Here is a 24,087-nt window from a genome sequence, read left to right as displayed (position 1 = left end):
TATAAGTGTTAGTTTGGTACGCTGGTGCCTAGAAGCAAAGGATTGACTTGGCAACATAATTAGCCTACTGCACCCTCGCCCTTTACATCACCTACATACTTCGTTTCACTTCCACTCTCACTATTATCTTTTCTGGGCACCTGTTACTAAAAACTTTATTTAGTAGATTTAAGGAGTGTTATGCAAACAGGTGGAACTATTTTGTAGGTTTTTTTATTATAATAAAATTTCGTTTCCCACATAGATACAATCCTACACACGTATTCACTCTTACTTGACAACTTCTGCGATAGCAAGTCGGGTGAACAACATGCCTTTCACTTGTGACAAGAAACCAGGATCTCCGAAGAAAGTGCAACGAGTAAACGTCAGATTCAAAATCCCCATCGAGAATAACGCCCGTGCTCTTACTCATCTGTGGCACGACCGTCACCGCCGCAGCACTTCTACCTTAAGACCGCGGGCGTTCTGGGCGTTAAAGTGCTCATTAGAATCCCTCACCGCCCAAGTCCGACAGGTAGATGCTCGACTTGACGCCGGGGACACGCCCTTTTATATCACCTGCTGATGTGTTTGGCGCTCACACGACAACGCCCTCAAAGGCGGAAGTCAAGTTACTGGTTGCGGCGACGCCACGCGTGACCCGCTCCTCGAGAAATCGTTTCTCTTCCCAAGCGGCGGACACGCAGGTTTCGTGAAGACTTTTTTTTGTGTGGGTAGACGTTTTCCGCCCCCGCCTCCACGGCATGGCAAGTGTAGCCCATGTGATAAGGAGCAGACGCGCCACCCCGAGCTGAGCTGTCGTGCCCTCTGGGGCGAGTGCAGTGGGAAGATGGCGAATGACACTTTTCAATTTCTCTTTGCGCAAACCGCGCCGGCAAACGCCACCAATTACTGGGACCAGACACTCAAGGTAAAACTATGCGCTTTATTTTGAGGAAAATATCTGGACAAGGGCGCTGTCAGGGGTCTGCGGGCTTTGATTGATTGAGTGATATGGGGGGGGGGGGGGCTGGGGCAACGACGGAGCCAAGCGTGCCTGTCGCGCGTCCGGTGGTCTTCAGGCGGCAGTTGACAAGCTGAGGTGAGCTCTGCTAGGCGCCCGGCAAATGTATACGTGGCACCGGCAAGTGCTGTCATTTACGGCTGCCTTTCCTTCACACTTTGCTGTCCTGGTTCTGATGTGTGCGGATTGCCCCGCAGCCTTCTGGTTTTGGGCACGATGTTATACGCGCTGTCGAGATTACATTCAGATCCATTCTTCCCTGGAAGGAACGTTTAGTTGTCGCAGTTGCCACTGTGTATCTGTCAAGTATAAGCCTTCATACTCTCCAGGGACTTAAGTTTTCGCCCACTGCCAAAAACTGGTTGCTTGGGTCAGGTGTGTGTGTGTATGTGTGTGTGTGTGTTGGCTCTGAGATGGACTGGCTGACACTGACACAGAATAAGCTCATAGAACTAAATGGTCTCAGATCCTTTGCGAAATGTATTGAAGTTGCAGCTGCTACTGGTACCTACCTGCATTTCACAGTCTTAAGATTTAATAGATGGATGGTCTCAGTTGATTTGTGATGGGGATTAAATTTGTTGAGAGGGCTAGCTTTTTTTCCTCCAGTGTCCTGGTACAAGTTGTCTTGCACACATTGCCACTGTATCAGATTCTCAGGTCTGTAGTTTGTTAAACTTTATTGTGGCCCTGCAACAGTTTGTTGAAGTTGGGGTTTTGTCATCACTCTTTTGTTCATGACTTAAGGATTTTGTTCATTGTCACTTTTAGCTATTTGGTCTGTGAATCTTAACATTCTAGTTCTCTTCCTCCAGTCTGCACACTTCGTCTTTGTGCCTGTTGTTCCCCACTTGATTCTATACATTGACTGTTTTCAGTGAGCACAATGTCACCAGTGTAAGTGATTTTTAGCTTTATGCCCGTTGTCAGTGGCACTCTTGCATTTAATTGTACATAGTTGCATCCATTGTTCTGCTGTGAATATTCAATTGTACAAATCATTATTTTTTATATTTTGAGGATAGATTATTTCCTTTATAATCTTGTTTTAGTTTCCTACTTCAAGTCAAGATTTTCTAGGCATGTGAGGTTTATTGAACATATTCAGTGATGCTGCTTTTGGCTTTAGTTTTGGAAGGATTCTTACAACAATGCAGGAGCATTTTAAAGATTGACTCCACATTGTGAAGTAATTGGTTTACAAAATGGGAGTGTGCAACAAAGTTAACTCTTTATTCAATTCAGTTCATTTTTATTTTGTGCTTTTTGCCTAGACTAGGCTTGGAACACTGTAATGCAATAAATTACACTCTAATATGTGTAATAACATTTTCCTATACTCGGTCCGACAAGCTTCTCATCTGTTTGTAAGGTCCAAAACACCCATATTTCCAATTCCTTGTCACTGCATTACGTGCACTGTACTTCAGAGTGAGCTTTCATAGGTTGACAGCTTTCATGCATGCAGAGTTCACCTCTTATGACTAAAGACAAAGTTTAATTTTATTGAAGTGAGCCATTGGGCATGTCACATTTTGCGACTGGTTCACAGAAGTGCGCCTGCTGCCTTTGGCTTGTTAAGAGTAGGTGAATGAAATCTGTGACTTAAAATCATTCGAAAAGTCATGAAATGTGACATGGATTTTACACGCATCTTCTGTTGATTCTTATTAACTTTACCTTCTCATGCAACTCCAGGGGTCTCTTTCTGTATAGTAGAACATTTGCTTGTGAATGTTGTGTCCTTTCTTAATACCATCAAAAAGAAAATTTGATGCAACACTTAATGTTTCATCAGTGAAATACAGTAATCCCTCGCTACTTCGCGGTTCACTTTTCGCAGATTCACGACTTCGCGGATTTTATATGTAAGCATATCTAAATACATAACGTGGATTTTTCACTGCTTCGCGGGTTTCTGCGGACAATTGGTCTTTTTACTTGCTTCCTCAGTTGGTTTGCCCAGTTGATTTCATACAAGAGATGCTATTGGCGGGTGGCTGAGAAGCTACCCAATCAGAGCACGCAGTTAAGTTCCTGTGTGCTGCTGATTGGCTCAGCGACGGAGTGTTGCATTAACCAGGAAGTCTCATCTCACTCATTCATCATTAACGTGCTAATGCTTCAGGGGCTGTGTCCAAGCACCAACAGAAGATGCAAATGATTACAGAAAAGGTAAAAGTTTTGGATATGTTGAAGGAAGGGAACAGCTACACCGCTGCAGGACACCGATTCTCTTTATTTAAAAAAGGAGGAAAAGCAAATAAGATCTACGGCCGCAGTGTCCTTTAACCAGGGTGCAAAATGAGTTGCAAGTGGACGTGATAAGGCAGTAGTCTGGATGGAATCTGCTTTAGGAATCTTTGCAACAAGGTCGACGACGTCATGACTGCCTACAAGCTGCTACGTGTACTTCGCTATACAGTAAGTGTAAACTTATCTACCGATTTCATATTGCTTAGTAGTTGTCCCTGTTTTTAATAGAGTAAATGGTGGGTTGTAAACAATACAGGGAGGGTTTAAAAATGTCCAAATACACGTTAAATAATTAAATAAATATAGTGTCCCTACTTCGCGGAAATTCAGTTATCGCGGTCGGCCTTGGAACCTATCTCCCGCGATAAGTGAGGGATTACTGTATATTATTTTTTTGCATGTGACACTAGGTACTTCTAAGGTAGAACTCCCAGTCATCCCTAAACTGGCTAAGAGATGTAATTCCATCCAGCTCTGCCTTACGTTTTCTTTTGTTGTCTAGTAAATGCTTGTTGAAGATGTCCAGTGAGCATCTTTTCTGCTGTTATATATTTTATTAATAAGGTGGTTTGTTAAATCTTATAACAAACCTCTACCATAGTGGGACCTTTATGCTGAATATCATCATGGTTTTATTTAGGAGCACTATATAATATTAATCTATGCTGTGTATTTAATTGTTACAGTATTTTGATTACTGCCAGTTATTGTCATTGTGACAATATTGTCTTTGCATCCCAAGGCATTGGTTAACATGTATTGAGTACTAGTTGTCCCCCATGGCTCTGCCCACATAGCAGTGAAAAAGGACAAACTTTAAAAATTAATAAAAGATTAAAAAAAATGTAATTCTGGCCAAGCGGAAGGTAGGTACGCTCCAACATGAAACGTTAGCACTGTATCTGATCATGTTCAGCTCTGACGGGAGAGCGTCCCCCATGTGGGGAGAAAAGCACGTGGCCAGGATATCTGTGGCAGTCAGCAGCTACCTTCTAAAACACATGCTGCTCTGATCTCTCTTACTCTCTCTCTCTAAAACGTCAAACATTACTCCTTAACAGTCTGTAGATGATAATGTCTGTTGAACAAAAAGGTATCACTAGCTAAGCAGAGGCACGGTACATTCCAACATGTGGCGAGAGGTAGACCGACTCGAACAGAGGCTGGCGCGTGAGTGAGGAGGGCCCCATCACCGTCCTCACAGCCCGCAGCCGCTCTGTCGGATTTGCGCAAATAAATCTGTACCACAAGCAAACTATGATACTTAGCACAATGGGAGAAGTCGCACAATCAACCTGAATGTTCAAGCAAATTATAGAAAAAGCCCAATCTAAATCTGTTGAGTACTTCTCTCATGAAAAGCAGAATTTGAGTTTTCAACATGTGTTTCTAATATGGTTTCATTATTGTGAGCTTGTCTGTCTTTGTTTCCTAATACAGATAAATAACTGAAAGTGTTTAACTGTGCAATAAAAAAACATATCCAGGGACCTGTAGAATTTGTGCTAAATGTCACTTGGCAAAATTTTCATTCCCTTCATGAGTACAGTGAGGGTTATTGTCTGATATGATAGTCTCTGGGGTGCCATGTCTGTCAAACAAAGGGCTGTAGTTCTTTGTAAGTTGTCAAGCAAAAAATTGCTGCTATAGTCCTCCTGGATGATGGTGATACCGTCTGTATTATTTCAAATGAACAGATTTGCTAAAACGTGCAAACTGATGTGTATGTATATTCTTACACTAATGAAACAAGCAGGATGAAATTAAATTCTTAAGTATGGAATTCTTGTTGCAGCTGAACTGTATATGCTTTGCTCTGTGCATCAATGACTAAAACCATCAGTTGTGGAGGAATCTGTTAGTTAAATATGATACCAGTGTAGAGGACACTGGTAATAGAAACTGTATAGACTTGTAGTAATGCAGATATAAACAGTATTTCTACACTCTACCATTCTCTTTTAAAAAAACGTTGTTCTTTAATGTCTTGAAGCAATGTTAGAAAACTGATCTGTGAATCAGAATTTCAGATAATACGGAGAATCCGTAATCAACAAGAACTGCTCATTTGTAAAAAAAAAAAAAAAAAAAAAAAAAGAAATTGTAATGTCATGTTTTTATGGAAAGTTCAGATTATGAAGTTGATGATATAATACCAGCCAATGGCGATTCCTGCTGTACAACAGCAAACAATTGTCATTTTGAATTGAAAGTAAGACTCTTGACCAATGAATGAGGGGGAGATTTTCCATTCAAAAAGACAATCCCATGTGAGCTTGCATTTCCTGATTATGAAATGAGCTGATTTTTCTGAAAGTACCTATTTAACAGATTTCTCAAAAAAATGCGTACATGTTGAGTATATAACTGGATAACTGACCTGGGGATTATGCAATAGGAGTTACATGTTTCTCACATCATTCACCATCATACAGCATGGGTCATTATTGGCTCGATGTGACAATATATAAATTCCTAAATACCAGGGTCCTGATAATTTTGCATGACATTTCATTTGAATATGAAAAATGTACCCAAAATGCATAGTGGGACGTCTTCCTGAGTAACATTGACTGTTAAAATGTACTTCCCAAATTTCAGTACACCTGCTTTCATAATAGTACTGTTTTTAAGATTTTTTCATCTTTATTAGTATCATGAAAGAAAATTTTAAAAGAAGGTTGAGCTGGGTTGGAGCCACCTCGCTTTTCAATACAGGTTAACCTAGGTGTGTGACCCAAACAGTTGCAAGGGAGGATGGAAAAAACCACACTGCGTAATTAATGTCCTTATATAGTCAGACTTTCATTTACAGTTACTTTAAGGCTTTATGTGCAATGATGCACTGGCAGTACATAGAGCAAAGACTTATCAGATTAGTTAATAAGAGCCAATGATTCATAAATAAATAGACATAAAAAATTTATAAACTCATCCTGAAAACATACCTCCAACTTGAATGATTTCACATGCATCTACTCTAAAGAAATGTATATTCAAAAATCAAAAAATAAAAATTTAGCAAATTTATATTTTAAGTTATATCATGTGAGCAGTAAGTTGCTGCCTAAGCAGTGTTAAATTACTTTCCATCTGACATGTAATTACCAACATTTATATTATATTGAATTATATTATTATTATATGACATCCCTCATGCAGCAAGTTCTCATCCTGTAATCTGATCAGTAGAATTAGGCTTCCCACTGTGATTTATAATGTATTTTAATTATCTGACATTCATTTTGTACTTTTGTCTCCAGATGTATTCTTGTGTGCCTTACAAGCATCCTATAATGGTGTGGTTTGTGAAAGATGCTATATAAATGTAAAATGATAGTGCTGGCATACGGAGCATTGCTTTATTTTTATGTTTTGGAATTGGATTTAAAACTGCTAGGCTGTTTGTTATAAGACAGAAAGAAAAATCTTAAAATTGAGAAAATTCATCTAATGTTAATGTGTAACAGTATATGGGGAGTTATTAGTGCTGCTGTGTATGAACTGACTATTACCTTGAGGATAAAACAAAGTTTCTGGATAAAATTTAAAATGTTGGAAAAAACATACATTAAAGAAACACTCCACCCAAAAACTTTTTTTTTTTTTCCTTTTATAATGTTACCCAATGTAGATTGTATTGATGGACGACAAAAAAATTTAATCTCATGTTTTCATGAAGAATGTTGAGGGGAAAAAAAGTTTCATATAATAAAAGTCAATAGTGATTAATTTTTTTAAAGTTGTTTAAGTTGTTTTTTTTAATTACAGTAATATTGCTTCACTGTCATTTTATTCATAAGTTTGAATTGTTATTCTGTAAAAGAAGTTATATAGCATTATGCATTTTTGCTGATGTTTCTATTAACAAACAATTTCGGCTTTCATACAAAATCATATCCTGATTTTGTAATTGAAGCTTTGTTACATCTAAATGCATTGGCTCTTCTGATGGTGCGTTTTGAAAATGCCTGTGCAAGTACAAACATACTGTATGTACACTTTCATTTGTCTGTGTATATATTGTCACAATAACCAGACATAAGAGTCATGAAAAGGTTTTGGGCAGCCACCCGTATAATTTGGTTTCCTGGCTGCAAAGTTGCATTCAATAGAAATAGCACTAATGTGCACAAAACCGAGTCCAAAACAGAACTGAGGGAACAGGGAAAAGGTGGAGACTTTTAAAGGGGAAGACAGGAAGTGAAGTCAAAGGGGTCGGGCTCATGAAGGTCTTCTGTCATTGGTGCAAGCCCGGACATGACATCACAGGGGCTGGAGCTGGCAAGGTCTCCTTCCATTGGCTCAGTCCCGGAAGTGATGTCAAGAGGACCATGTGGGATCTCCCATGAATGGTCTGCAGGCAAGGGAGAAAAAGAGTCAGTGCACTCTGCCACATCCCGGTATGTCTAGGAACTGCCCTTACTCAAGCCCATTAGCTGCCTCCCATGCACACATGTGTGACAACATTTTAGTTTTTTTAACACCTATTATGTAAGGATTATTGCTTTTTAAATGTTAATTTTTTTCTTGTTCCTTGAACTAAAGGCCATTGCTCCGAGTAAGTACCGTATCTATGAATTTAAAAAGCAGACTGACAGTGATCAATTAGTGATGTTTGGAAGATAAATGATTGACTGGTTGGTGACCACTGCAATAAACTATTTTTAAACTTTTTAACTCTCAAATGGCTTTGCATTCAAATTCAGACATTTTAGAAAGTTTCATAAAATGACTGTTAAGCATTCATCTAATACAGTTTATGCCAATGTTTATTTATAAATCAGTTACATTTTCCTATTGCTCTCTTATACTTTAGTTTATAGTTATGTCTTATGAAATTTGACATTTTACCCATGTTGAAGAGTAGCAGGTTACAACCCTGGTTAGCCTGATTTCTCTTGGACATTTTTAAGACTACATACACACTGAAGCTAAAAATGACTCCTATCTATTTTTGACTATTCAAATTAATTTTGCAAATTAATATTCAAATTTAATTTTTAAATTTGATTGTGAATGCATATCTTTCCTGAATATTCATTGCATTGGCAGATTGACTCAGTTGACTATTATGAACACCAGGAGCTCAACATGTCTTTTAGTGCGCGACATCTGCAAATTTTTCATTGCATGATGGTAAGGAAAAGAAAACAAAAAATTGTAGCTGTTGCTTTGAGTGTAGTTATCAGTGTTGTATTTGTATGTAGAAACCTGTGGACAAGAAGAGCCAGGACTGGTGGGAGGAAGATGTAGAAGGCTTTGATGCTAAACAGTAGGATGACAATTTAAGAATTTTGGGGGGCATAACTAAGTACTTATGTCAACATTATTTGGAAAACTATCTTAAAGGGAAACTACACACTCCTGGTATCATTTTGACCAGAAAGTGTGCAATATTTGGGCTCTTCTTGGCTTGTGAAAGTTGCCCTAAATACTTAAGTCTGTCACCTTGCTTTCTTTCCATTAACTCTGAGTCAGTACTGTCGTCCAACTGGATTTTCTGTGGTAGATTTATAATATAGATCACCTGAACAATGATGTTAAATTAGTTAGGGAGAATTGTAAATAAAGCAGTGAAAGGCAGCTCACATGCAAGCCACATGTCTGTATCAGATTCAGTACTATATATGAAAGCAGTCTAGACCCAACCTGAAAAGTTTCCAGTTTCATATACTGGTTCATACCGAAAACCGTTTTTTATTTTTGTTATGATATGGATTTTTCTTATACCGCAATACCGGTTTAAATAGCTTAAACAACGTTCGGAACGTGGTGCAGCGGAAAACTGTTTAAGGGGGGACCTTTTTTCACTGCTACACCGCTAAACACACATACAACGGAGTACATGCATTAGTGGAGGTATTGAGCGATGAAAGTGGACAGAGAACATTCAGAAACTGAAGCTGTAGCAGATGATAAAGTTGAACGTGATGCCACAGAAGAACTTTTGCCGAAAAAAGGAGCTGTGTCTGTTGTCTGGAGATACTTTGGTCTACATCCGACCTTTTAAAACCAAACAACTATTTACTGAAAATGCTGTTGAGCTAAAGTTGTCGCCGGAGGCGGCAACACGAGCAATTTGCTGCACCACCTTAGCCGCAAACATGCTTTGGTGTACCATGAATGTATGGAACTAAGATTGGCACCCTCCATGTCCTCAGGTAAAACTGAAAAAGCTAGAGGACACTCGAGTCAGACGTATTTGCCAAAGGTACTGCCTACAACAAAAAAGGCAAGCGGTGGATCGAGATAACTAATGCCATTACAATCCATATAGCTAATTTTTAGTGGACAGAGATTGGTATCATTAACAGAAAGTGTAGTTGGTTTACAAAAAATATTTACTATTTATTCCTTTTCTAAGACATGTTCAGTGCAATACAACTTTTGACAAGCACCTCTAGATATTTTACTAAGTCTAAATGCCTCTTTGGATAGTTGAAAATATGTTGTCAATATTCTGGTTTAAGTTGTCTACAAAATTTGTTCAATAAAAAGGTTCTATATTTTGACTGCAGCTGTCTTGCAATGTGATTCCTTCTCTTCATTAGTGCCACCCCCTTGATAATTATCACTTTATGAGGTCATGCAAACCTGTATAAATACTTGTGTGCACATTAAAAAATTTTTTGTAGAATGTACAATTCTCACGACAGTGGAATAGGTTATTCTTAGCCAGTCTATTGCAGAAATTGCAGTGGAAAATGTGGTTAACATCCACTCATGCATGGGAAAAAAAATACTGTTAAATACCGTGAAACTGGTATCATTTTGAAAAATACTGTGATATAGAATTTTGGTCATACCGCCCAGCACTTATATAGTGGTTCACAGTCTTTCCTCCCCAAAAAAAATAACAGATCTCTGCCATGTGAGTGATAAATTCGGAGTTGAGCTAAAGTACAGTGTGAATTTAGCCTGTGGTCATTATTGCAATTGCATAAACAAGTCGTTAATGTTTTAGAAGACATTAAACGATACATATACGCTACTTTTGTCTTCCTTGATTTGATAGCCTGTTTAACATATACAGTACAAATACAGAGTCTACACTGTAGTTTATGTATATGTTGAAGTTTGACAGTTGACAGAAAGTTACAGAAAAATGCCCAAGTGAACAGTTTTCTGGAGAAATAACCTTGTCCTGCTGTATTACATGAGTGTCTGATATAGATCTATGGTGAAAGTATCACACTCTGTGTGATGGACTCCAAAATAACAATTCAAATGAACACCTTACAAATGACGTAGAAAACATAAATCCTGAAAAGAATTATAATCCTTGGTGCACTTATGAATTTGTTTTTCAGACAGGTGAATGAAGCAGTCTAGTGGTGCAGTGATCCCATGATTTATTGGGAGGTGGAGTCCTTTCACTAGCACTGCTACATTACATCCTTGCTTTTTTGCTTTGACTATTATGCTTTATCAGTCTGTAATAAAACTACAGTGTCTGTTGGGCTCTGCCTGAAACAAACACTGAAAAAAAAATTGTTTCTGGATTTCCAGCATCAGAGAGCAAAGCTCTAATTTAAACACTTATTGCTTTATTGTACCAACACAACTTCATCTTAACACTGTTAAAGGTGTTGCCACACCCTGCCATTCTAAGAACCCTACAATTGTTGAAATCTGGACACACTGGAGCACAACAAATTAGTGACCTTTTCAGCCTTGGGTTTATTTACATGGTGGACCTTGGTAACTTTCTACCTTCTGTACCTCTGCAGTCCTCTGCTTTGCATTCATCTCTTTCACTGAAGTTTTCCTAGCAGAGTCTGATGTGGATATTGTCCTGCATAATGTTTTAATATAAGCCAACTATAAAATTATTTGTTTTGTGAAGTTGTTGTAGTTAGTCTGTCTCTGTTATAGTTTTGAGGTTGTACTGAAAATTACTTTTCAACAGTGCATTTCCCAATATTAATTTTTTTCTATTCAGGAAGATAACATTCTCTCCTGTATTACTGGTGCACACTGTGCAGAATTTTAGTTTAAACTCTTTTGTATAATAAGCTCCCAGTTAAAAGAGAGGTGCTAATAATAAAGTAGGGAGAAGCTAAATTTAAGTAAGTTTGATAATGGATGAAAGATGTACACACTCTCAGTTGAATGGTTGGATCTTGCTAAAGCCTACCCAAGTGTACCTCACCAGCTGATCCAGGTTGCACTGGAGCACTACCAAGTACCTTCAGAATTAGTTAGGCTCATGATGTCACACATAGATTTGCTGAAAACAAGGTTCACTGTAGGTAACTTTACCACCAAATGGCAAAGGCTTGAGAAAGACATTTATGGCAGGATGTACAATGTCAGTGTGTAGCGGTCAGGAGCCGCTAAGATTCACACCGCCAAAGAAGACGGTGATTTATTTATTTTAAAAGCAGAGATCCCAGGAACGTCCCCAGCCTTGGATCGACCCACACACTCTCACCACAGAGACAAATAAACACACTGGGAATGACAAACAATTATAAATATAATGACATGAATTGAGTAATAAAAACAGTAATACCACCCCTGACCCCTTCGGCGATATTACACATACACAAAATAAACACAAACACCACACAGCCAAGTCCATATATAAGAAACAGGTTGAAAGATGAATAGTGACCAAGTTAAGTCCAGCGAATCTGTAAGTTGTAATGGAGAAGGGAAAATACAGTCCTACCGGTATTTACTGATGAGGTTGATGGTTGATTCGGGAGCGCTCCACTGTTCCGAAAAATCCAATAATCCAATACAGCTCTCAGTGAACAAGTAGACAGACAATCCAGTCCCCAACAAACGAATACAGTCCAAGACAAAAATGATCACAGTTCAAATAACAGTAGGAGAGACGACAAATAACCGCAACAATACAAACCAAAAACAAAAACTTTTTTCCTCTGCCCTCCTTTTATCTGCCTGTGGCTACCTTTGACCCCAGCAGCCCCAGCAGGGACTGCTAGGAGATGCAGTTTTTAAGTAGCACTGCTACAATCCCCACCCCCAGGCCGTGGTGTACGGCCGAACCAAGGCTTGAGATTGGAGATGTTTACCGTGTCTATTTTTTTAGTCCCTGGCAATCCCCACTCTATTGCGTAGGTCACAGGTCCCTTCTTTTGGACAACCGTAGCCGGGCCGAACCACTTAGGAGCCAGTTTAGCAGTGAATTTCTCAGAGGCTTTGGAGAGGGGATGAGTCCTGATCCAGACTTTCTCCCCAACCGAGAATTGCACAAGCTTATGTCTCTGGTTGTACGATTGAGATTGTCTGGACTGGGACCTCACCATCCTCTCCTATACCTGTTGTGTGATGTGTTGGATACTTTGCAGGTGATTGTGTAGTGATGTGTCTGGTTTAGGTGGGTTGAGTTCAATAATCCTTTCCAGAGGACCGTTTATCTGTCTGCCTAAAGCTAACAATGCAGGGGTTTCATCTGTAACCTCGTGCACCGCCGTGTTCAATGCGAACCGCAGCTCAGGCAGCCACTTTGTCCAATCCTGATGGTGGTCTCCGACGAAGGATGCTATCATGGTCTTCAGGGTCCGATTCACCCGCTCAGTGCGATTTGATTGGGGATGGTATGCTGTAGTTTTCAGGTGAACCACCCCCCATTGTTTCCACAACTCTTCGGCCTCTGAGCCGGTAAATTGCGGGCCCCGATCTGTGATGATGTTCTTCGGCACCCCCCATCGGGTAAATATCTCATCCTTCAGGGTGGAACATATCTTCTTGGCGGTGGCATTAGCCAAAGGGAATAGCTCCACCCAGCGAGTAAAATAGTCCACAACCACCATCAGGTAGGTCTTCTGGTCCTTGCTAGAAGGAAATGGTCCCATTAGGTCCACGCCTAGGCTTTCCCCCGGGGTGGTGACGGTTACTGGCTGAAGCTGTCCCGAGGGGAGACCAGGTGGGGTTTTGTATTGCTGACAGGTGGTACAAGTCTGGACATGGGACCAGACGTCTTTGCGTACAGTCGGCCACCATGCCACCTCCAAGATTTTAAACAGTGTTTTAGTACGTCCAAGGTGACCACCGATCGGGCTATCATGATAATACTGTAGGAACTTGGGCACATATGTCTCGGGCACTACCAACTGATAATGGTAACCCCGATCTTTTGTTGGAATGCAGCGATAGAGTGCCCCTTGAAGTTCCCTATAATGTATGCGGTCAGGCCTCCCCCCCGAGCCCTCTCTCAACCCCTGACATACAGGACTGGCTGCTTGAGATTGAACGATTTCCTGCATGTTCAGGGGAAGATCAGGCCAAGGGTTAGAGACCGATACCGCACATACCACTGGCGCGGGCTCGTGAACCCGTGATAAGGCATCGGGCACAACGTTAGCACAACCCTTCCGATAGCACACCCTGAACGTGAACTGTTGGAGGCGCAATACCCACCTTGTTAGCCTAGACGTGGTCTTCGGGCAATTGAATGCCCAGGTCAGAGCCCTATGGTCAGTGTAGACTTCAAACGATGTTCCCTCCAGGAAGTGCCGCCACTTTTCCACGGCCCACACGACAGCGAGGCATTCCTTCTCGGTGGTGGAATAATTATACTCGGCGCCCTTTAGTGACCGAGAAGCATAGGCCACCACTCTTTCCTCTCCTTGGCTAGTTTGGCATAGAACGGCGCCGAGCCCGAGGTCACTTGCGTCAGTGTGGACCTGAAAGGTTAATGATGGATCAGGCTGTGCCGGGACTGGTGGCGATATCAGGGCCTGTTTGAGTCTTTCAAAAGAGTCCTGGCACGTTGGTGACCACTCCCAGGGGGATCCCTTCCTCAGCAACTGGAACAAAGGGGCAGCGATGTCGGCAAACCCATGCACAAATTTGTGGAACCACCCAGCCATCCCCAGGAAGCGCTGGAGACTTTTTACCTCCTGGGGCGCTGGGTAGTCCAAGATGGACTTAATTTTCTTCGGGTCCACTCGGACTCCGTCTGCTGACACCACATGGCCGAGGAAGTTCAGATGGTCTTGCTGAAATCTACACTTCTTGATGTTAAGGGTGAGATGAGCCTTATGCAGTTTCTGGAAGATGTGGTCGAGGTCCTTAAGATGTTGTTGGACAGATGGGGAGAATACAATGATGTCATCAATATAAACAAAACAGGTCTTCCCAATGAGTCCCCGGAGTACCTGCTCCATTAGCTGTTGGAATGACGCCCCAGCGTTTTTCAGTCCAAAGGGCATCACCCGAAACTGGAACAACCCCTCCGGGGTGATGACGGCTGTCTTTTCCATGCTACTCTTCCCCATCCTCACCTGCCAATACCCTGACTTCAAATCAAGGGAGCTGAACACTGCTGCCCCATGCAAAGACTCCAAGATGTCATGAATGAGTGGCATGGGGTAAGCGTCATCCAAGGTCTTCTTGTTCAGCTCCCGATAGTCCACACAGAATCGGTAGGTCCCGTCGGCCTTCTGAACGAGTACTGTGGGGCTAGCCCATGGCGAGGTGGAAGGCTCGATGACCCCCTCTGCCAACATCTGGTCAACCCACTCCTTGATTATTCCTCTTTTCAGAGGCGACACTCTGTAGGCTCTGTGCCGAACAGGGACAGGGTCGACTGTGTGAATGTGATGACACACCACCTCAGTCCGACCCAATTTGTCCGTCCACACCGAGTGCCACCTCCTAAGCAGTGGCTGAACAAGCTCCGGCTGTTCAAGAATAGCCTTCTCTACTGGGCTGGGCTCATCCACCAACTGCGCGAGATAATAACACAAGTTAGGCTAAACCAGATTGCTTTGAGCCTTCGTCCCAAACCGATGGACTTCACCCCCCGGCAACTCATACTCCAGCCGCGACAGATGGATAGTCAGACCTACCGACACAAGAGAGTCCATTCCCAGTAATAAGGGCATCGACAGGTGGTCATCTTCCAGGATGTAAACCTCTGTCTCCCAGTGTGTCTCATGTAAGCAGAGCCTCATAGGAACCCTGCCCCTGGCCCCGTGCGCCCTTCCATCCGCAAGAAAGAATTTTACTTTTGCACTTCCCCTTAATTGCTCATGAGGCACTTTAAGCTTTTCCCACAAGCTGTATTTCATAAGGGTATAAGTGCTCCCTGTATCTACGACCGCCTCTCCAGTGACACCTCGCACTTGTACGGGCAGCACTAAGAGGGGCAAGGTGGCTTGCACCAGGGTGAGATCGGCACGGGGATCCACTGAGGCTTTCCCTCGTGGTTTGGGACAGGGGACATCCCGAGACGTGGGACCCTTTCGAGACCCACTAATCCCGATAGCCGCCCAGTCCTTTTCTACTCGGGACCCCACCTTCACCAACTCATCTACCGACTTCACGACCCCCCTCAAAGTAGCCGCCACCCGAGGGTCACAAGCGTCAAGGACACGTCGCAATATCTCTTCCTCACGCATGTCAGATCGCCACTTAAGGCACAACGCATGGAACTCAAAGACAAAGTCCCTGAGACTCTGTGATGGCTTCTGTACAAAGGTCCGGAGCTTTTCTTCCAACAGCACCTGGTATTCATCTGAGAGGAATGCTTTCAGGAAGGCAGCGCGAAACTCCGCCCAGGTGTTACACTTGTGCCGCTCAGCAAACCACCAAGAGCGCGCCGGCCCGCTGAGTGCCGTGTTCAGGAATCCCCGCAGCTCGGCTCCACTCAGAGGATGCAGTTCCACGAACAAGTCGACCTCCTCCACAAAGTCGACAATGCCCGTGGGTGCACACTGAGGGGCCAGCTTAGGGAACTCCATCTGCGGCATCGCAACGGACAAGGACGACTGTCCCCAGTTGATCCCCACTCCCGCTAAAGGAGTCGACTGCCCCAGTGGCTGCGTGACGGCACGCCAGCTATCCTGCACCTGCCTCCTGATCTCCTCCCTCATATTGGCTTCCAGGCGCTGCACACACTTCGCGAAGAACTGCTCCAGACGCTGCACCCTCACAACCGCCTCACCGGAAACTCGGGCGGCCGTGGCATCGATGAGATCATGGATGGTTTCATCTCGGTTGAGAAAACTGCCGGCGATGTGATCCACCCGCGTCTCTAGCTGTTCAAGGCGCAACGTCAGGTCATGCAGAAGCCGTCCCTCATCCGTCTCGGGCTGCTCCGGACTGGAGACACACAGGGAATCCAGCAGGCTCAATTCTTCCTCCGGGGCTCTGACTGTAACGTGACGTGGCCTAGGCTGCGGACGCACGTCCACCAGCGGTCCACTCAGCTCAAGCTCCTCGCCCTGCACTGCGCTTACAACAGACATGCTTCTGTCGGATGTGTATGTAAAGTCGGTCAGAAGGGAACGTAATTAACCTGGCTCCTACCCGGCTCGCCAAAATCTGTAGCAGTCAGGAGCCGCTAAGATTCACACCGCCAAAGAAGACGGTGATTTATTTATTTTAAAAGCAGAGATCCCAGGAACGTCCCCAGCCTTGGATCGACCCACACACTCTCACCACAGAGACAAATAAACACACTGGGAATGACAAACAATTATAAATATAATGACATGAATTGAGTAATAAAAACAGTAATACCACCCCTGACCCCTTCGGCGATATTACACATACACAAAATAAACACAAACACCACACAGCCTAGTCCATATATAAGAAACAGGTTGAAAGATGAATAGTGACCAAGTTAAGTCCAGCGAATCTGTAAGTTGCAATGGAGAAGGGAAAATACAGTCCTACCGGTATTTACTGATGAGGTTGATGGTTGATGGTTGATTCAGGAGCGCTCCACTGTTCCGAAAAATCCAATAATCCAATACAGCTCTCAGTGAACAAGTAGACAGACAATCCAGTCCCCAACAAACGAATACAGTCCAAGACAAAAATGATCACAGTTCAAATAACAGCAGGAGAGACGACAAATAACCGCAACAATACAAACCAAAAACAAAAACTTTTTTCCTCTTTGCCCTCTGCCCTCCTTTTATCTGCCTGTGGCTACCTTTGACCCCAGCAGCCCCAGCAGGGACTGCTGGGAGATGCAGTTTTTAAGTAGCACTGCTACAATCCCCACCCCCAGGCCGTGGTGTACGGCCGAACCAAGGCTTGAGATTGGAGATGTTTACCGTGTCTATTTTTTTAGTCCCTGGCAATCCCCACTCTATTGCATAGGTCACAGGTCCCTTCTTTTATCTGCCTGTGGCTACCTTTGACCCCAGCAGCCCCAGCAGTTTTTAAGTAGCACTGCTACAAGTGAACCTACAGTATTTTTAGCTGCCATGAATTTATTATTGAAGGCAGGAGGAACACAATGTAGAAAGAATAAAGCAGATGATGGTACAATACATCTTGCCTGAAGGGCAACAGTGATGACTCCATCTATCCAAGGAAAAGCGCACTGGAAAAAAAGGCTGCATGGTTGCAGATGTAATTCAACCCAGCAAAATCTAGGAGCAGAAGTATTCTGAAAGAGAAGCTGTTGAAGAGCATCTCAAGCATTCATCCATCCATCCATTTTCCAACCCGCTGAGTCCGAACACAGGGTCACATGGGTCTGCTGGAGCCAATCCCAGCCAACACAGGGCACAAGGCAGGAACCAATCCCGGGTAGGGTGCCAACCCACCACAGGACACATCTCAAGCATTCAAGGAACTGAAATTCCAAAAATTCAACAACAAAGAATACAATGTTTAGGAAAGAACTATGATGGCGCCTTGAAGGACAGTGGCAACCTCAAAGAAGCTATGGCCCAATTACACATTTTGCTCAAGGCAATTGATGACAACCAACTACTTTGGAGGTTTAAGGTGTGGTGTTTTCAGTATGGCGTCATACTTGGACTTCAATGGCCATTTTTGTTGCATGATTTCCACAGGACTAAAGTAGAAGCAATGGAAAGACTGAGCAGCAAGTTTGTGCAGAATTGGCTTTTCCCTCAACTTTCTGCCTGATCAACCCGTACAGCAAGACCTCTAAGCTCTGCTTACCTGTTTCATTGGTGATGGAGGAATTCAAAGCTTCTTTCAGAGGATGAGAAAGTTAGACATGCCAAAAAGACCAAAGTATACTGTAAACATCAGGAGATTGTTGGGATGGTTTGCCAAGATCGACTAAGACTTGGTAATTATAACACTAAGAAATGGAGCATGGACAGTGCCAAAGGCAAGAGAGAACTGGTGGTGCAGGGGGTCAGAGAAGCAACAGAAGACTAACGCATAAGAGTGGTTGAGCTTGTATGTTGGGGCAGTTGGATGCACTGGGATCAGGCACTTGAGCAATCGTTATCTTGGAAGGAACTATGGGGCACTGACCAGGGCAAGTTGGCCTTCCCTTTTCGTGCTGTGGCTGACCTCTTGCCAACACCAAGCAACCTAAATATATGGGGCAAAGAAGAAGGTCCTTCCTGCAGGCAGTGTGGAGCAACTCTTTGTACCCTGAATCATATTTTGACTGGATGCTGCAAAGCACTGGGAAAAGGCTGATAAAGGTGGAGGCATGACAGAGTTTCTACAGAGATCGCTAAATGGAAAGATCTTCAGCAGGTCAAAGCCAACAAGCAACTGGCAACACCACCTGAGATAATCCATTTTCAAAGGCAAGGATATAAGGTTCTGAAGGCAAGAGCTGCTGCAAACAACCCACACTACATCCTGCAACAGGTTTCTTCTTCAAGATGACCTACTCTTCCCAATCAGAAACTTATTTTTCCAGAAGAGGTGGCAATAACCTCACTCTGACCAGACATGGTTCTTCTATTCAGAAGCCTGAAAACAATCATGGTTGTGTGACGTTGTGGGTTCAGCACCATGCTCCCATCTTCTATTAGGGAGCCCTTGAACCCAACACCGTCAATAGTTATAACTGAGATGAGCTAGACAGTGAGGCAATAACATTAGAGCAAGAGGTTGGTGCAAATGTGCAAAGTGCTTTTATTTAAAATCCAACAACAAAACGAAAGTGTGCCAATAAACAAGTGCAGCAGTGCATTCAAAAGTCATTAAACAAGTAATCCTTAAAAGAAATGTGGTGGTTCAATAAAATACAAAAACAATCCTTTAAAACCGAGGTTAAAACGCAATACAGGAAGCAGTCTTCTCAAAAACCCAATGTCAAGCCCAGTGCTTCTTCTAAACTAGCATCTCACCTGCTTCTTCCATTGGGGCCCTGCAGCAAGCGAGACGCTCTCTCTGCAGCCGTACCTTCTTTCGCCTACTTCTGCTGTCAGTTGCCATACCGATCCTTGGCTCCGGTAGGATCCTCCGGACAGCGACTTGCTCCCACGCTGGGGACACCATGTCCCAAGTCCCGACTCCCGCTGCCTCCTGCGACCTTAAGCGGAGAGTTGTCCACCTCCAGTCACTCACGTCCTTCATAAAAACAAGCTCTGCGGGAGCAACAACAACTACTACGCCCTGAGCGTTGGCCTAACACCCAGGCTGTCTGCTCAGGTGCCGCGAGCCTGCTCTCGCTCGCTTTCCTGCACCCGCTGTCTCTCGCTCGCTCGTTCACTTCCTGCTTCCTCCTGCAAACTCCGTTTACTTTTCTTTTCTTGCCTATCATTCATCCCCTTAACCGTCTCAGGCTTCTCTATATAATGGACGTGGCAGCTGTGGCAATCAACAGTTCCCGGGTTCAATCACGCTGCAGACCATCCCTCACCTGTGCACTTAGGTGAGAAACGCCCGCAGCATGAATCCACCCGGAAACTGCTTCAGCCACACTACCATGCCCCTTGCAACGCCGCGAGCACGGTGATTTATTTAAATCAACTGGCCTTTGCTAAGAGAGCTGTGGACCCATAACACCACAGGTTGTTGAACTAACAGTACTCTGGAAGGATCGGCTAGCCATCTCCCATCAGTTCAAGAAGGCCAAGTACCAGGATTTGATCGATGAAGGATGGCATGCAATCTTATTCCCCATTGAAGTCTTCTGCTGTGGCTTCCCGGCAATATCAGTGCACTATTTCTTAGAGAAGATTGGTTTGGAACCTAAATCTTTGAAGAAAGTCACAGGGGAGATAGCAATGGCAGCTGAGACTGGCTCAAGATGGTTGTGGCTAATAAGAGCCCTCAATTGGAACCGGTTTGTAAGCGAGGGCTAACTTAACCATCATTGCCCCGTACAGGTTAAGGGGCGAAACACCTGTAACCCTGCTGAAGATGCACAAGGGTTTCCAACAATGCGTGTGTTCTGAATTTCCACCAGGGAATACCATCATGAAGGCGAATGTGTGGTTCACAATTTTAAGTAGCACAAGTAGCTCCTGCAGTTTCTGCTTGTAAATAAGCATTTTTGATGCTTGCTTCACCTGTGAAGTATTAGCATGTCCTGTCCTCCTAATTCAGAACTTGGCTTTTGTCATCACCACCAAGAGCAAAAAAAAATTGTCTTGGTCACAAGAGTATCAAAGTATAGTACAAAGCAGATTTTTTTCAGAAATGTTACTTTGCATAACAAGACTGTGTTAATCCAATTTTAAAATTGCTGCATTAAAAATTAAACCGTTTAAGGCATGGTTCCTTTTTGTACTACAGTAATCCCTCCTCCATCGCGGGGGTTGCGTTCCAGAGCCACCCGCGAAATAAGAAAATCCGCGAAGTAGAAACCATATGTTTATATGGTTATTTTTATACTGTCATGCTTGGGTCACAGATTTGCGCAGAAACACAGGAGGTTGTAGAGAGACAGGAACGTTATTCAAACACTGCAAACAAACATTTGTCTCTTTTTCAAAAGTTTAAACTGTGCTCCATGACAGGACAGAGATGACAGTTCTGTCTCACAATTAAAAGAATGCAAACATATCTTCCTTTTCAAAGGAGTGCGCGTCAGGAGAGAGAGAGAGAGAACAAAGCAAGCAGTCAAAAATCAATAGGGCTGTTTGGCTTTTAAGTATGTGAAGCACCGCCGGTACAAAGCTGTTGAAGGCGGCAGCTCACACCCCCTCCGTCAGGAGCAGGGAGAGAGAGAGAGCGCCAGAGAAAAACAAAGTCAAAAATCAATACGTGCCCTTTGAGCTTTTAAGTATGCGAAGCACTGTGCAGCATGTCGCTTCAGGAAGCAGCTGCACACAGAAGGTAGCAACGTGAAGATAATCTTTCAGCATTTTTAGACGAGCGTCCCTATCGTCTAGGTGTGCGAACAGCCCCCCTGCTCACACCCCCCTATGTCAGCGCAAGAGAGAGAGAGAGAAAGTAAGTTGGGTAGCTTCTCAGCCATCTGCCAATAGCGTCCTTTGTATGAAATCAACTGGGCAAACCAACTGAGGAAGCATGTACCAGAAATTAAAAGACCCATTGTCCGCAGAAACCCGCGAAGCAGCGAAAAATCCGCGATATATATTTAAATATGCTTACATATAAAATCCGCGATGGAGTGAAGCCGCGAAAGGCGAAGCGCGATATAGCGAGGGATCACTGTATACTATTATACAATAGTACAACATGTGAAAATATTTATTTTTTTGTAGAACAGGCAAACGCTTATAACCTTCTTGGAGGTAAATAGCTTTCTAACTTATCTTTTACATTTTCACTTTTTGCCTTTATAGCCTTATTTAAAATCCTTCCAAGTACTATACAGATGTTCATCATCCTGTTGCTGCAGGCAAACTTTAAAACACTCTGAATAATAAAATTGTAAACTGCATGCTAACTTCAGAAAAAAAGACCAGAAAGTTTCTAAATCAAGGAGATGTAACTCTTAAGTTTTTAAAATGCTATTGAACTTTTTACCTGGTGGTTTTTGCAAACATTTGTGGAAAAGAAAAAAGCAATACTTTAAGACAGTAAAGCACTATTTTTACCACTGTCTGTACAAATTAAACCAAAAGCTAGCCTGCTGCCATTTGTCATTAATCTTTTTTCAGTCTGGGTAAGCAATTGTACACAGTGTATTAATTTGATAAAGTGGGTTACAGCCCTAGTCCGAGTATAAAGTACAAATATATTTTTTGCTAATCCCATCAAAGACATAAAAGTGTAACAACAGCCAGCACAGTCATCTCTGTATAATGACCTTTAATAAAAACTTAAGTTACTCTCAATACCCAAAAAAGGAAAAAGAACTACTCTGTCATTGGTCATGTTTGCCATTGTTAAGTAATATGAGAAAAGAATACATTTGTATAAGTGAGAGGGAGGTCAGTGGAATGGTGAGGATGCAGGGAGTAGAGATGGCGAAGGTGGATGAGTTTAAATACTTGGGATCAACAGTACAGAGTAATGGGGACTGTGGAAGAGAGGTGAAGAAGAGAGTGCAGGCAGGGTGGAATGGGTGGAGAAGAGTGTCAGGAGTGATTTGTGACAGACGGGTATCAGCAAGAGTGAAAGGGAAGGTCTACAGGACGGTAGTGAGACCAGCTATTATATATGGGTTGGAGACGGTGGCACTGACCAGAAAGCAGGAGACAGAACTGGAGGCGGCAGAGTTAAAGATGCTAAGATTTGCATTGAGTGTGACGAGGATGGATAGGATTAGAAATGAGTACATTAGAGGGTGAGCTCAATTTGGACAGTTGGGAGACAAAGTCAGAGAGGCGAGATTATGTTGGTTTGGACATGTGCAGAGGAGAGATGCTGGTTATTTTGGGAGAAGGATGCTAAGGATAGAGCTGCCAGGGAAGAGGAAAAGAGGAAGGCCTAAGCCAGGGTTGGGCAAAGTCATTCCTGGAGGGCCGCAGTGGCTGCAGGTTTTTGTTCCAACCCAATTGTTTAATAAGAAGCACTTATTGCTCTAGAAACACTTCTGCTTCATTTTAGTTATCTCCCTCATTAAGATTTTGAACCCTTATTGCTTATTTAAGTCTTAAACAGTTGCAATCTCGGTTTTTAATTGCTCCTTATTAGCAATAAGATGCAAATGACAAAAGAAATCAGCAGTTATCCATTTTGCTTGTTACCCTTTACACCTGTGTGTATTTATCGTGCACTATTTGGTTTATTTAAATACTTGGAAGGAAAGAGAAGAGAAAAAAGTGAAGGATTGAGAATTACCAATCCGTTTTACACTTCAAAGTATTTGGATGATATCCTTAGAATGGAAAAAAAATCTAGGATATGAGAATGAATTGACATAGCAGAGTTAAAGCACTAACAAGCCATGAAATGTAATTATTGGCAAGGTTTGTTTTCTAATTAAGCAACTGGGTTGGAACAAAAACCTGCAGCCACTGCGGCCCTGCAGGAATGACTTTGCCCACCCCTGGCCTAAGCGAAGGTTTATGGATGTGGTGAGAGAGGACATGCAGGTGATGTGTGTAACAGAGCAAGATGTAGAGGACAAAGATATGGAAGAAGATGATCCGCTGTGGCAGCCCCTAACGGGAGCAGCCAAAAGAAGAAGTAGTAATACAAGAAAATTCTCTCCAACATATTTAGACAAACTTGTGTACTTTGAAAGATGTTACACGTTTTTACTGTAGTTGTCTTGAAATAAACTCTGTATATTCATAGTAAATTAAATCTGCAGCAGTTAACTAAAAAAAGTGTACATTGTATATCAAATCTATGCATTATTTTTTTTCTTTCTATTTTTTTCCCTATTTCAACATGAAGGTGAGATTTCCTTACTGCCAATATGAGCAACAGGTGTGGTTTGGAAGGATTAAATGGCTTATTTACTGAAGGAGGAAAACACACTTCACATACTGTAAAGTGCATATAGACTAATTTACTTCAAGTGTTTGTTCTTTCTGTCTCGTCTGCCTGTCAGTAGCCTGGATTTTAAGATGTGTTATGATGATGTGGTTGCCCATGGATTGAATCATAGATGGATATTGTTTTTCTGTTTTTTCTTTTTAGTATCCAGATGTAAGCAGTAATCTATATAATATTTAAAGAAGTGCATCAGTTGGCACCAATGTTATTGTGATTGTCTGTGTCATATCCGTCTTGTGTTA

At 42.7% G+C, this 24,087-nt stretch overlaps 1 protein-coding gene across 1 annotated transcript in view; it reads left to right on the top strand.

The window, feature by feature from the left end:
* The first annotated feature begins 584 nt into the window (after window positions 1–584).
* LOC114663521 (NIPA-like protein 2) overlaps window positions 585–24,087 on the top strand; it is an 82,598-nt gene continuing 59,095 nt past the window's right edge. The window contains exon 1 of the mRNA XM_028817309.2: window positions 585–913. Within this exon, the coding sequence (XP_028673142.1) occupies window positions 833–913 (81 nt within the window). The 5' untranslated portion in view covers window positions 585–832. The remainder of the gene's footprint in view (window positions 914–24,087) is intronic.

This window comes from Erpetoichthys calabaricus, chromosome 13, assembly GCF_900747795.2.
Source record: "Erpetoichthys calabaricus chromosome 13, fErpCal1.3, whole genome shotgun sequence".
Lineage (NCBI taxonomy): Eukaryota > Metazoa > Chordata > Cladistia > Polypteriformes > Polypteridae > Erpetoichthys > Erpetoichthys calabaricus.
Note: the sequence above shows the minus strand (reverse complement) of the source record. Positions and strands in the feature narration are given on the sequence as shown.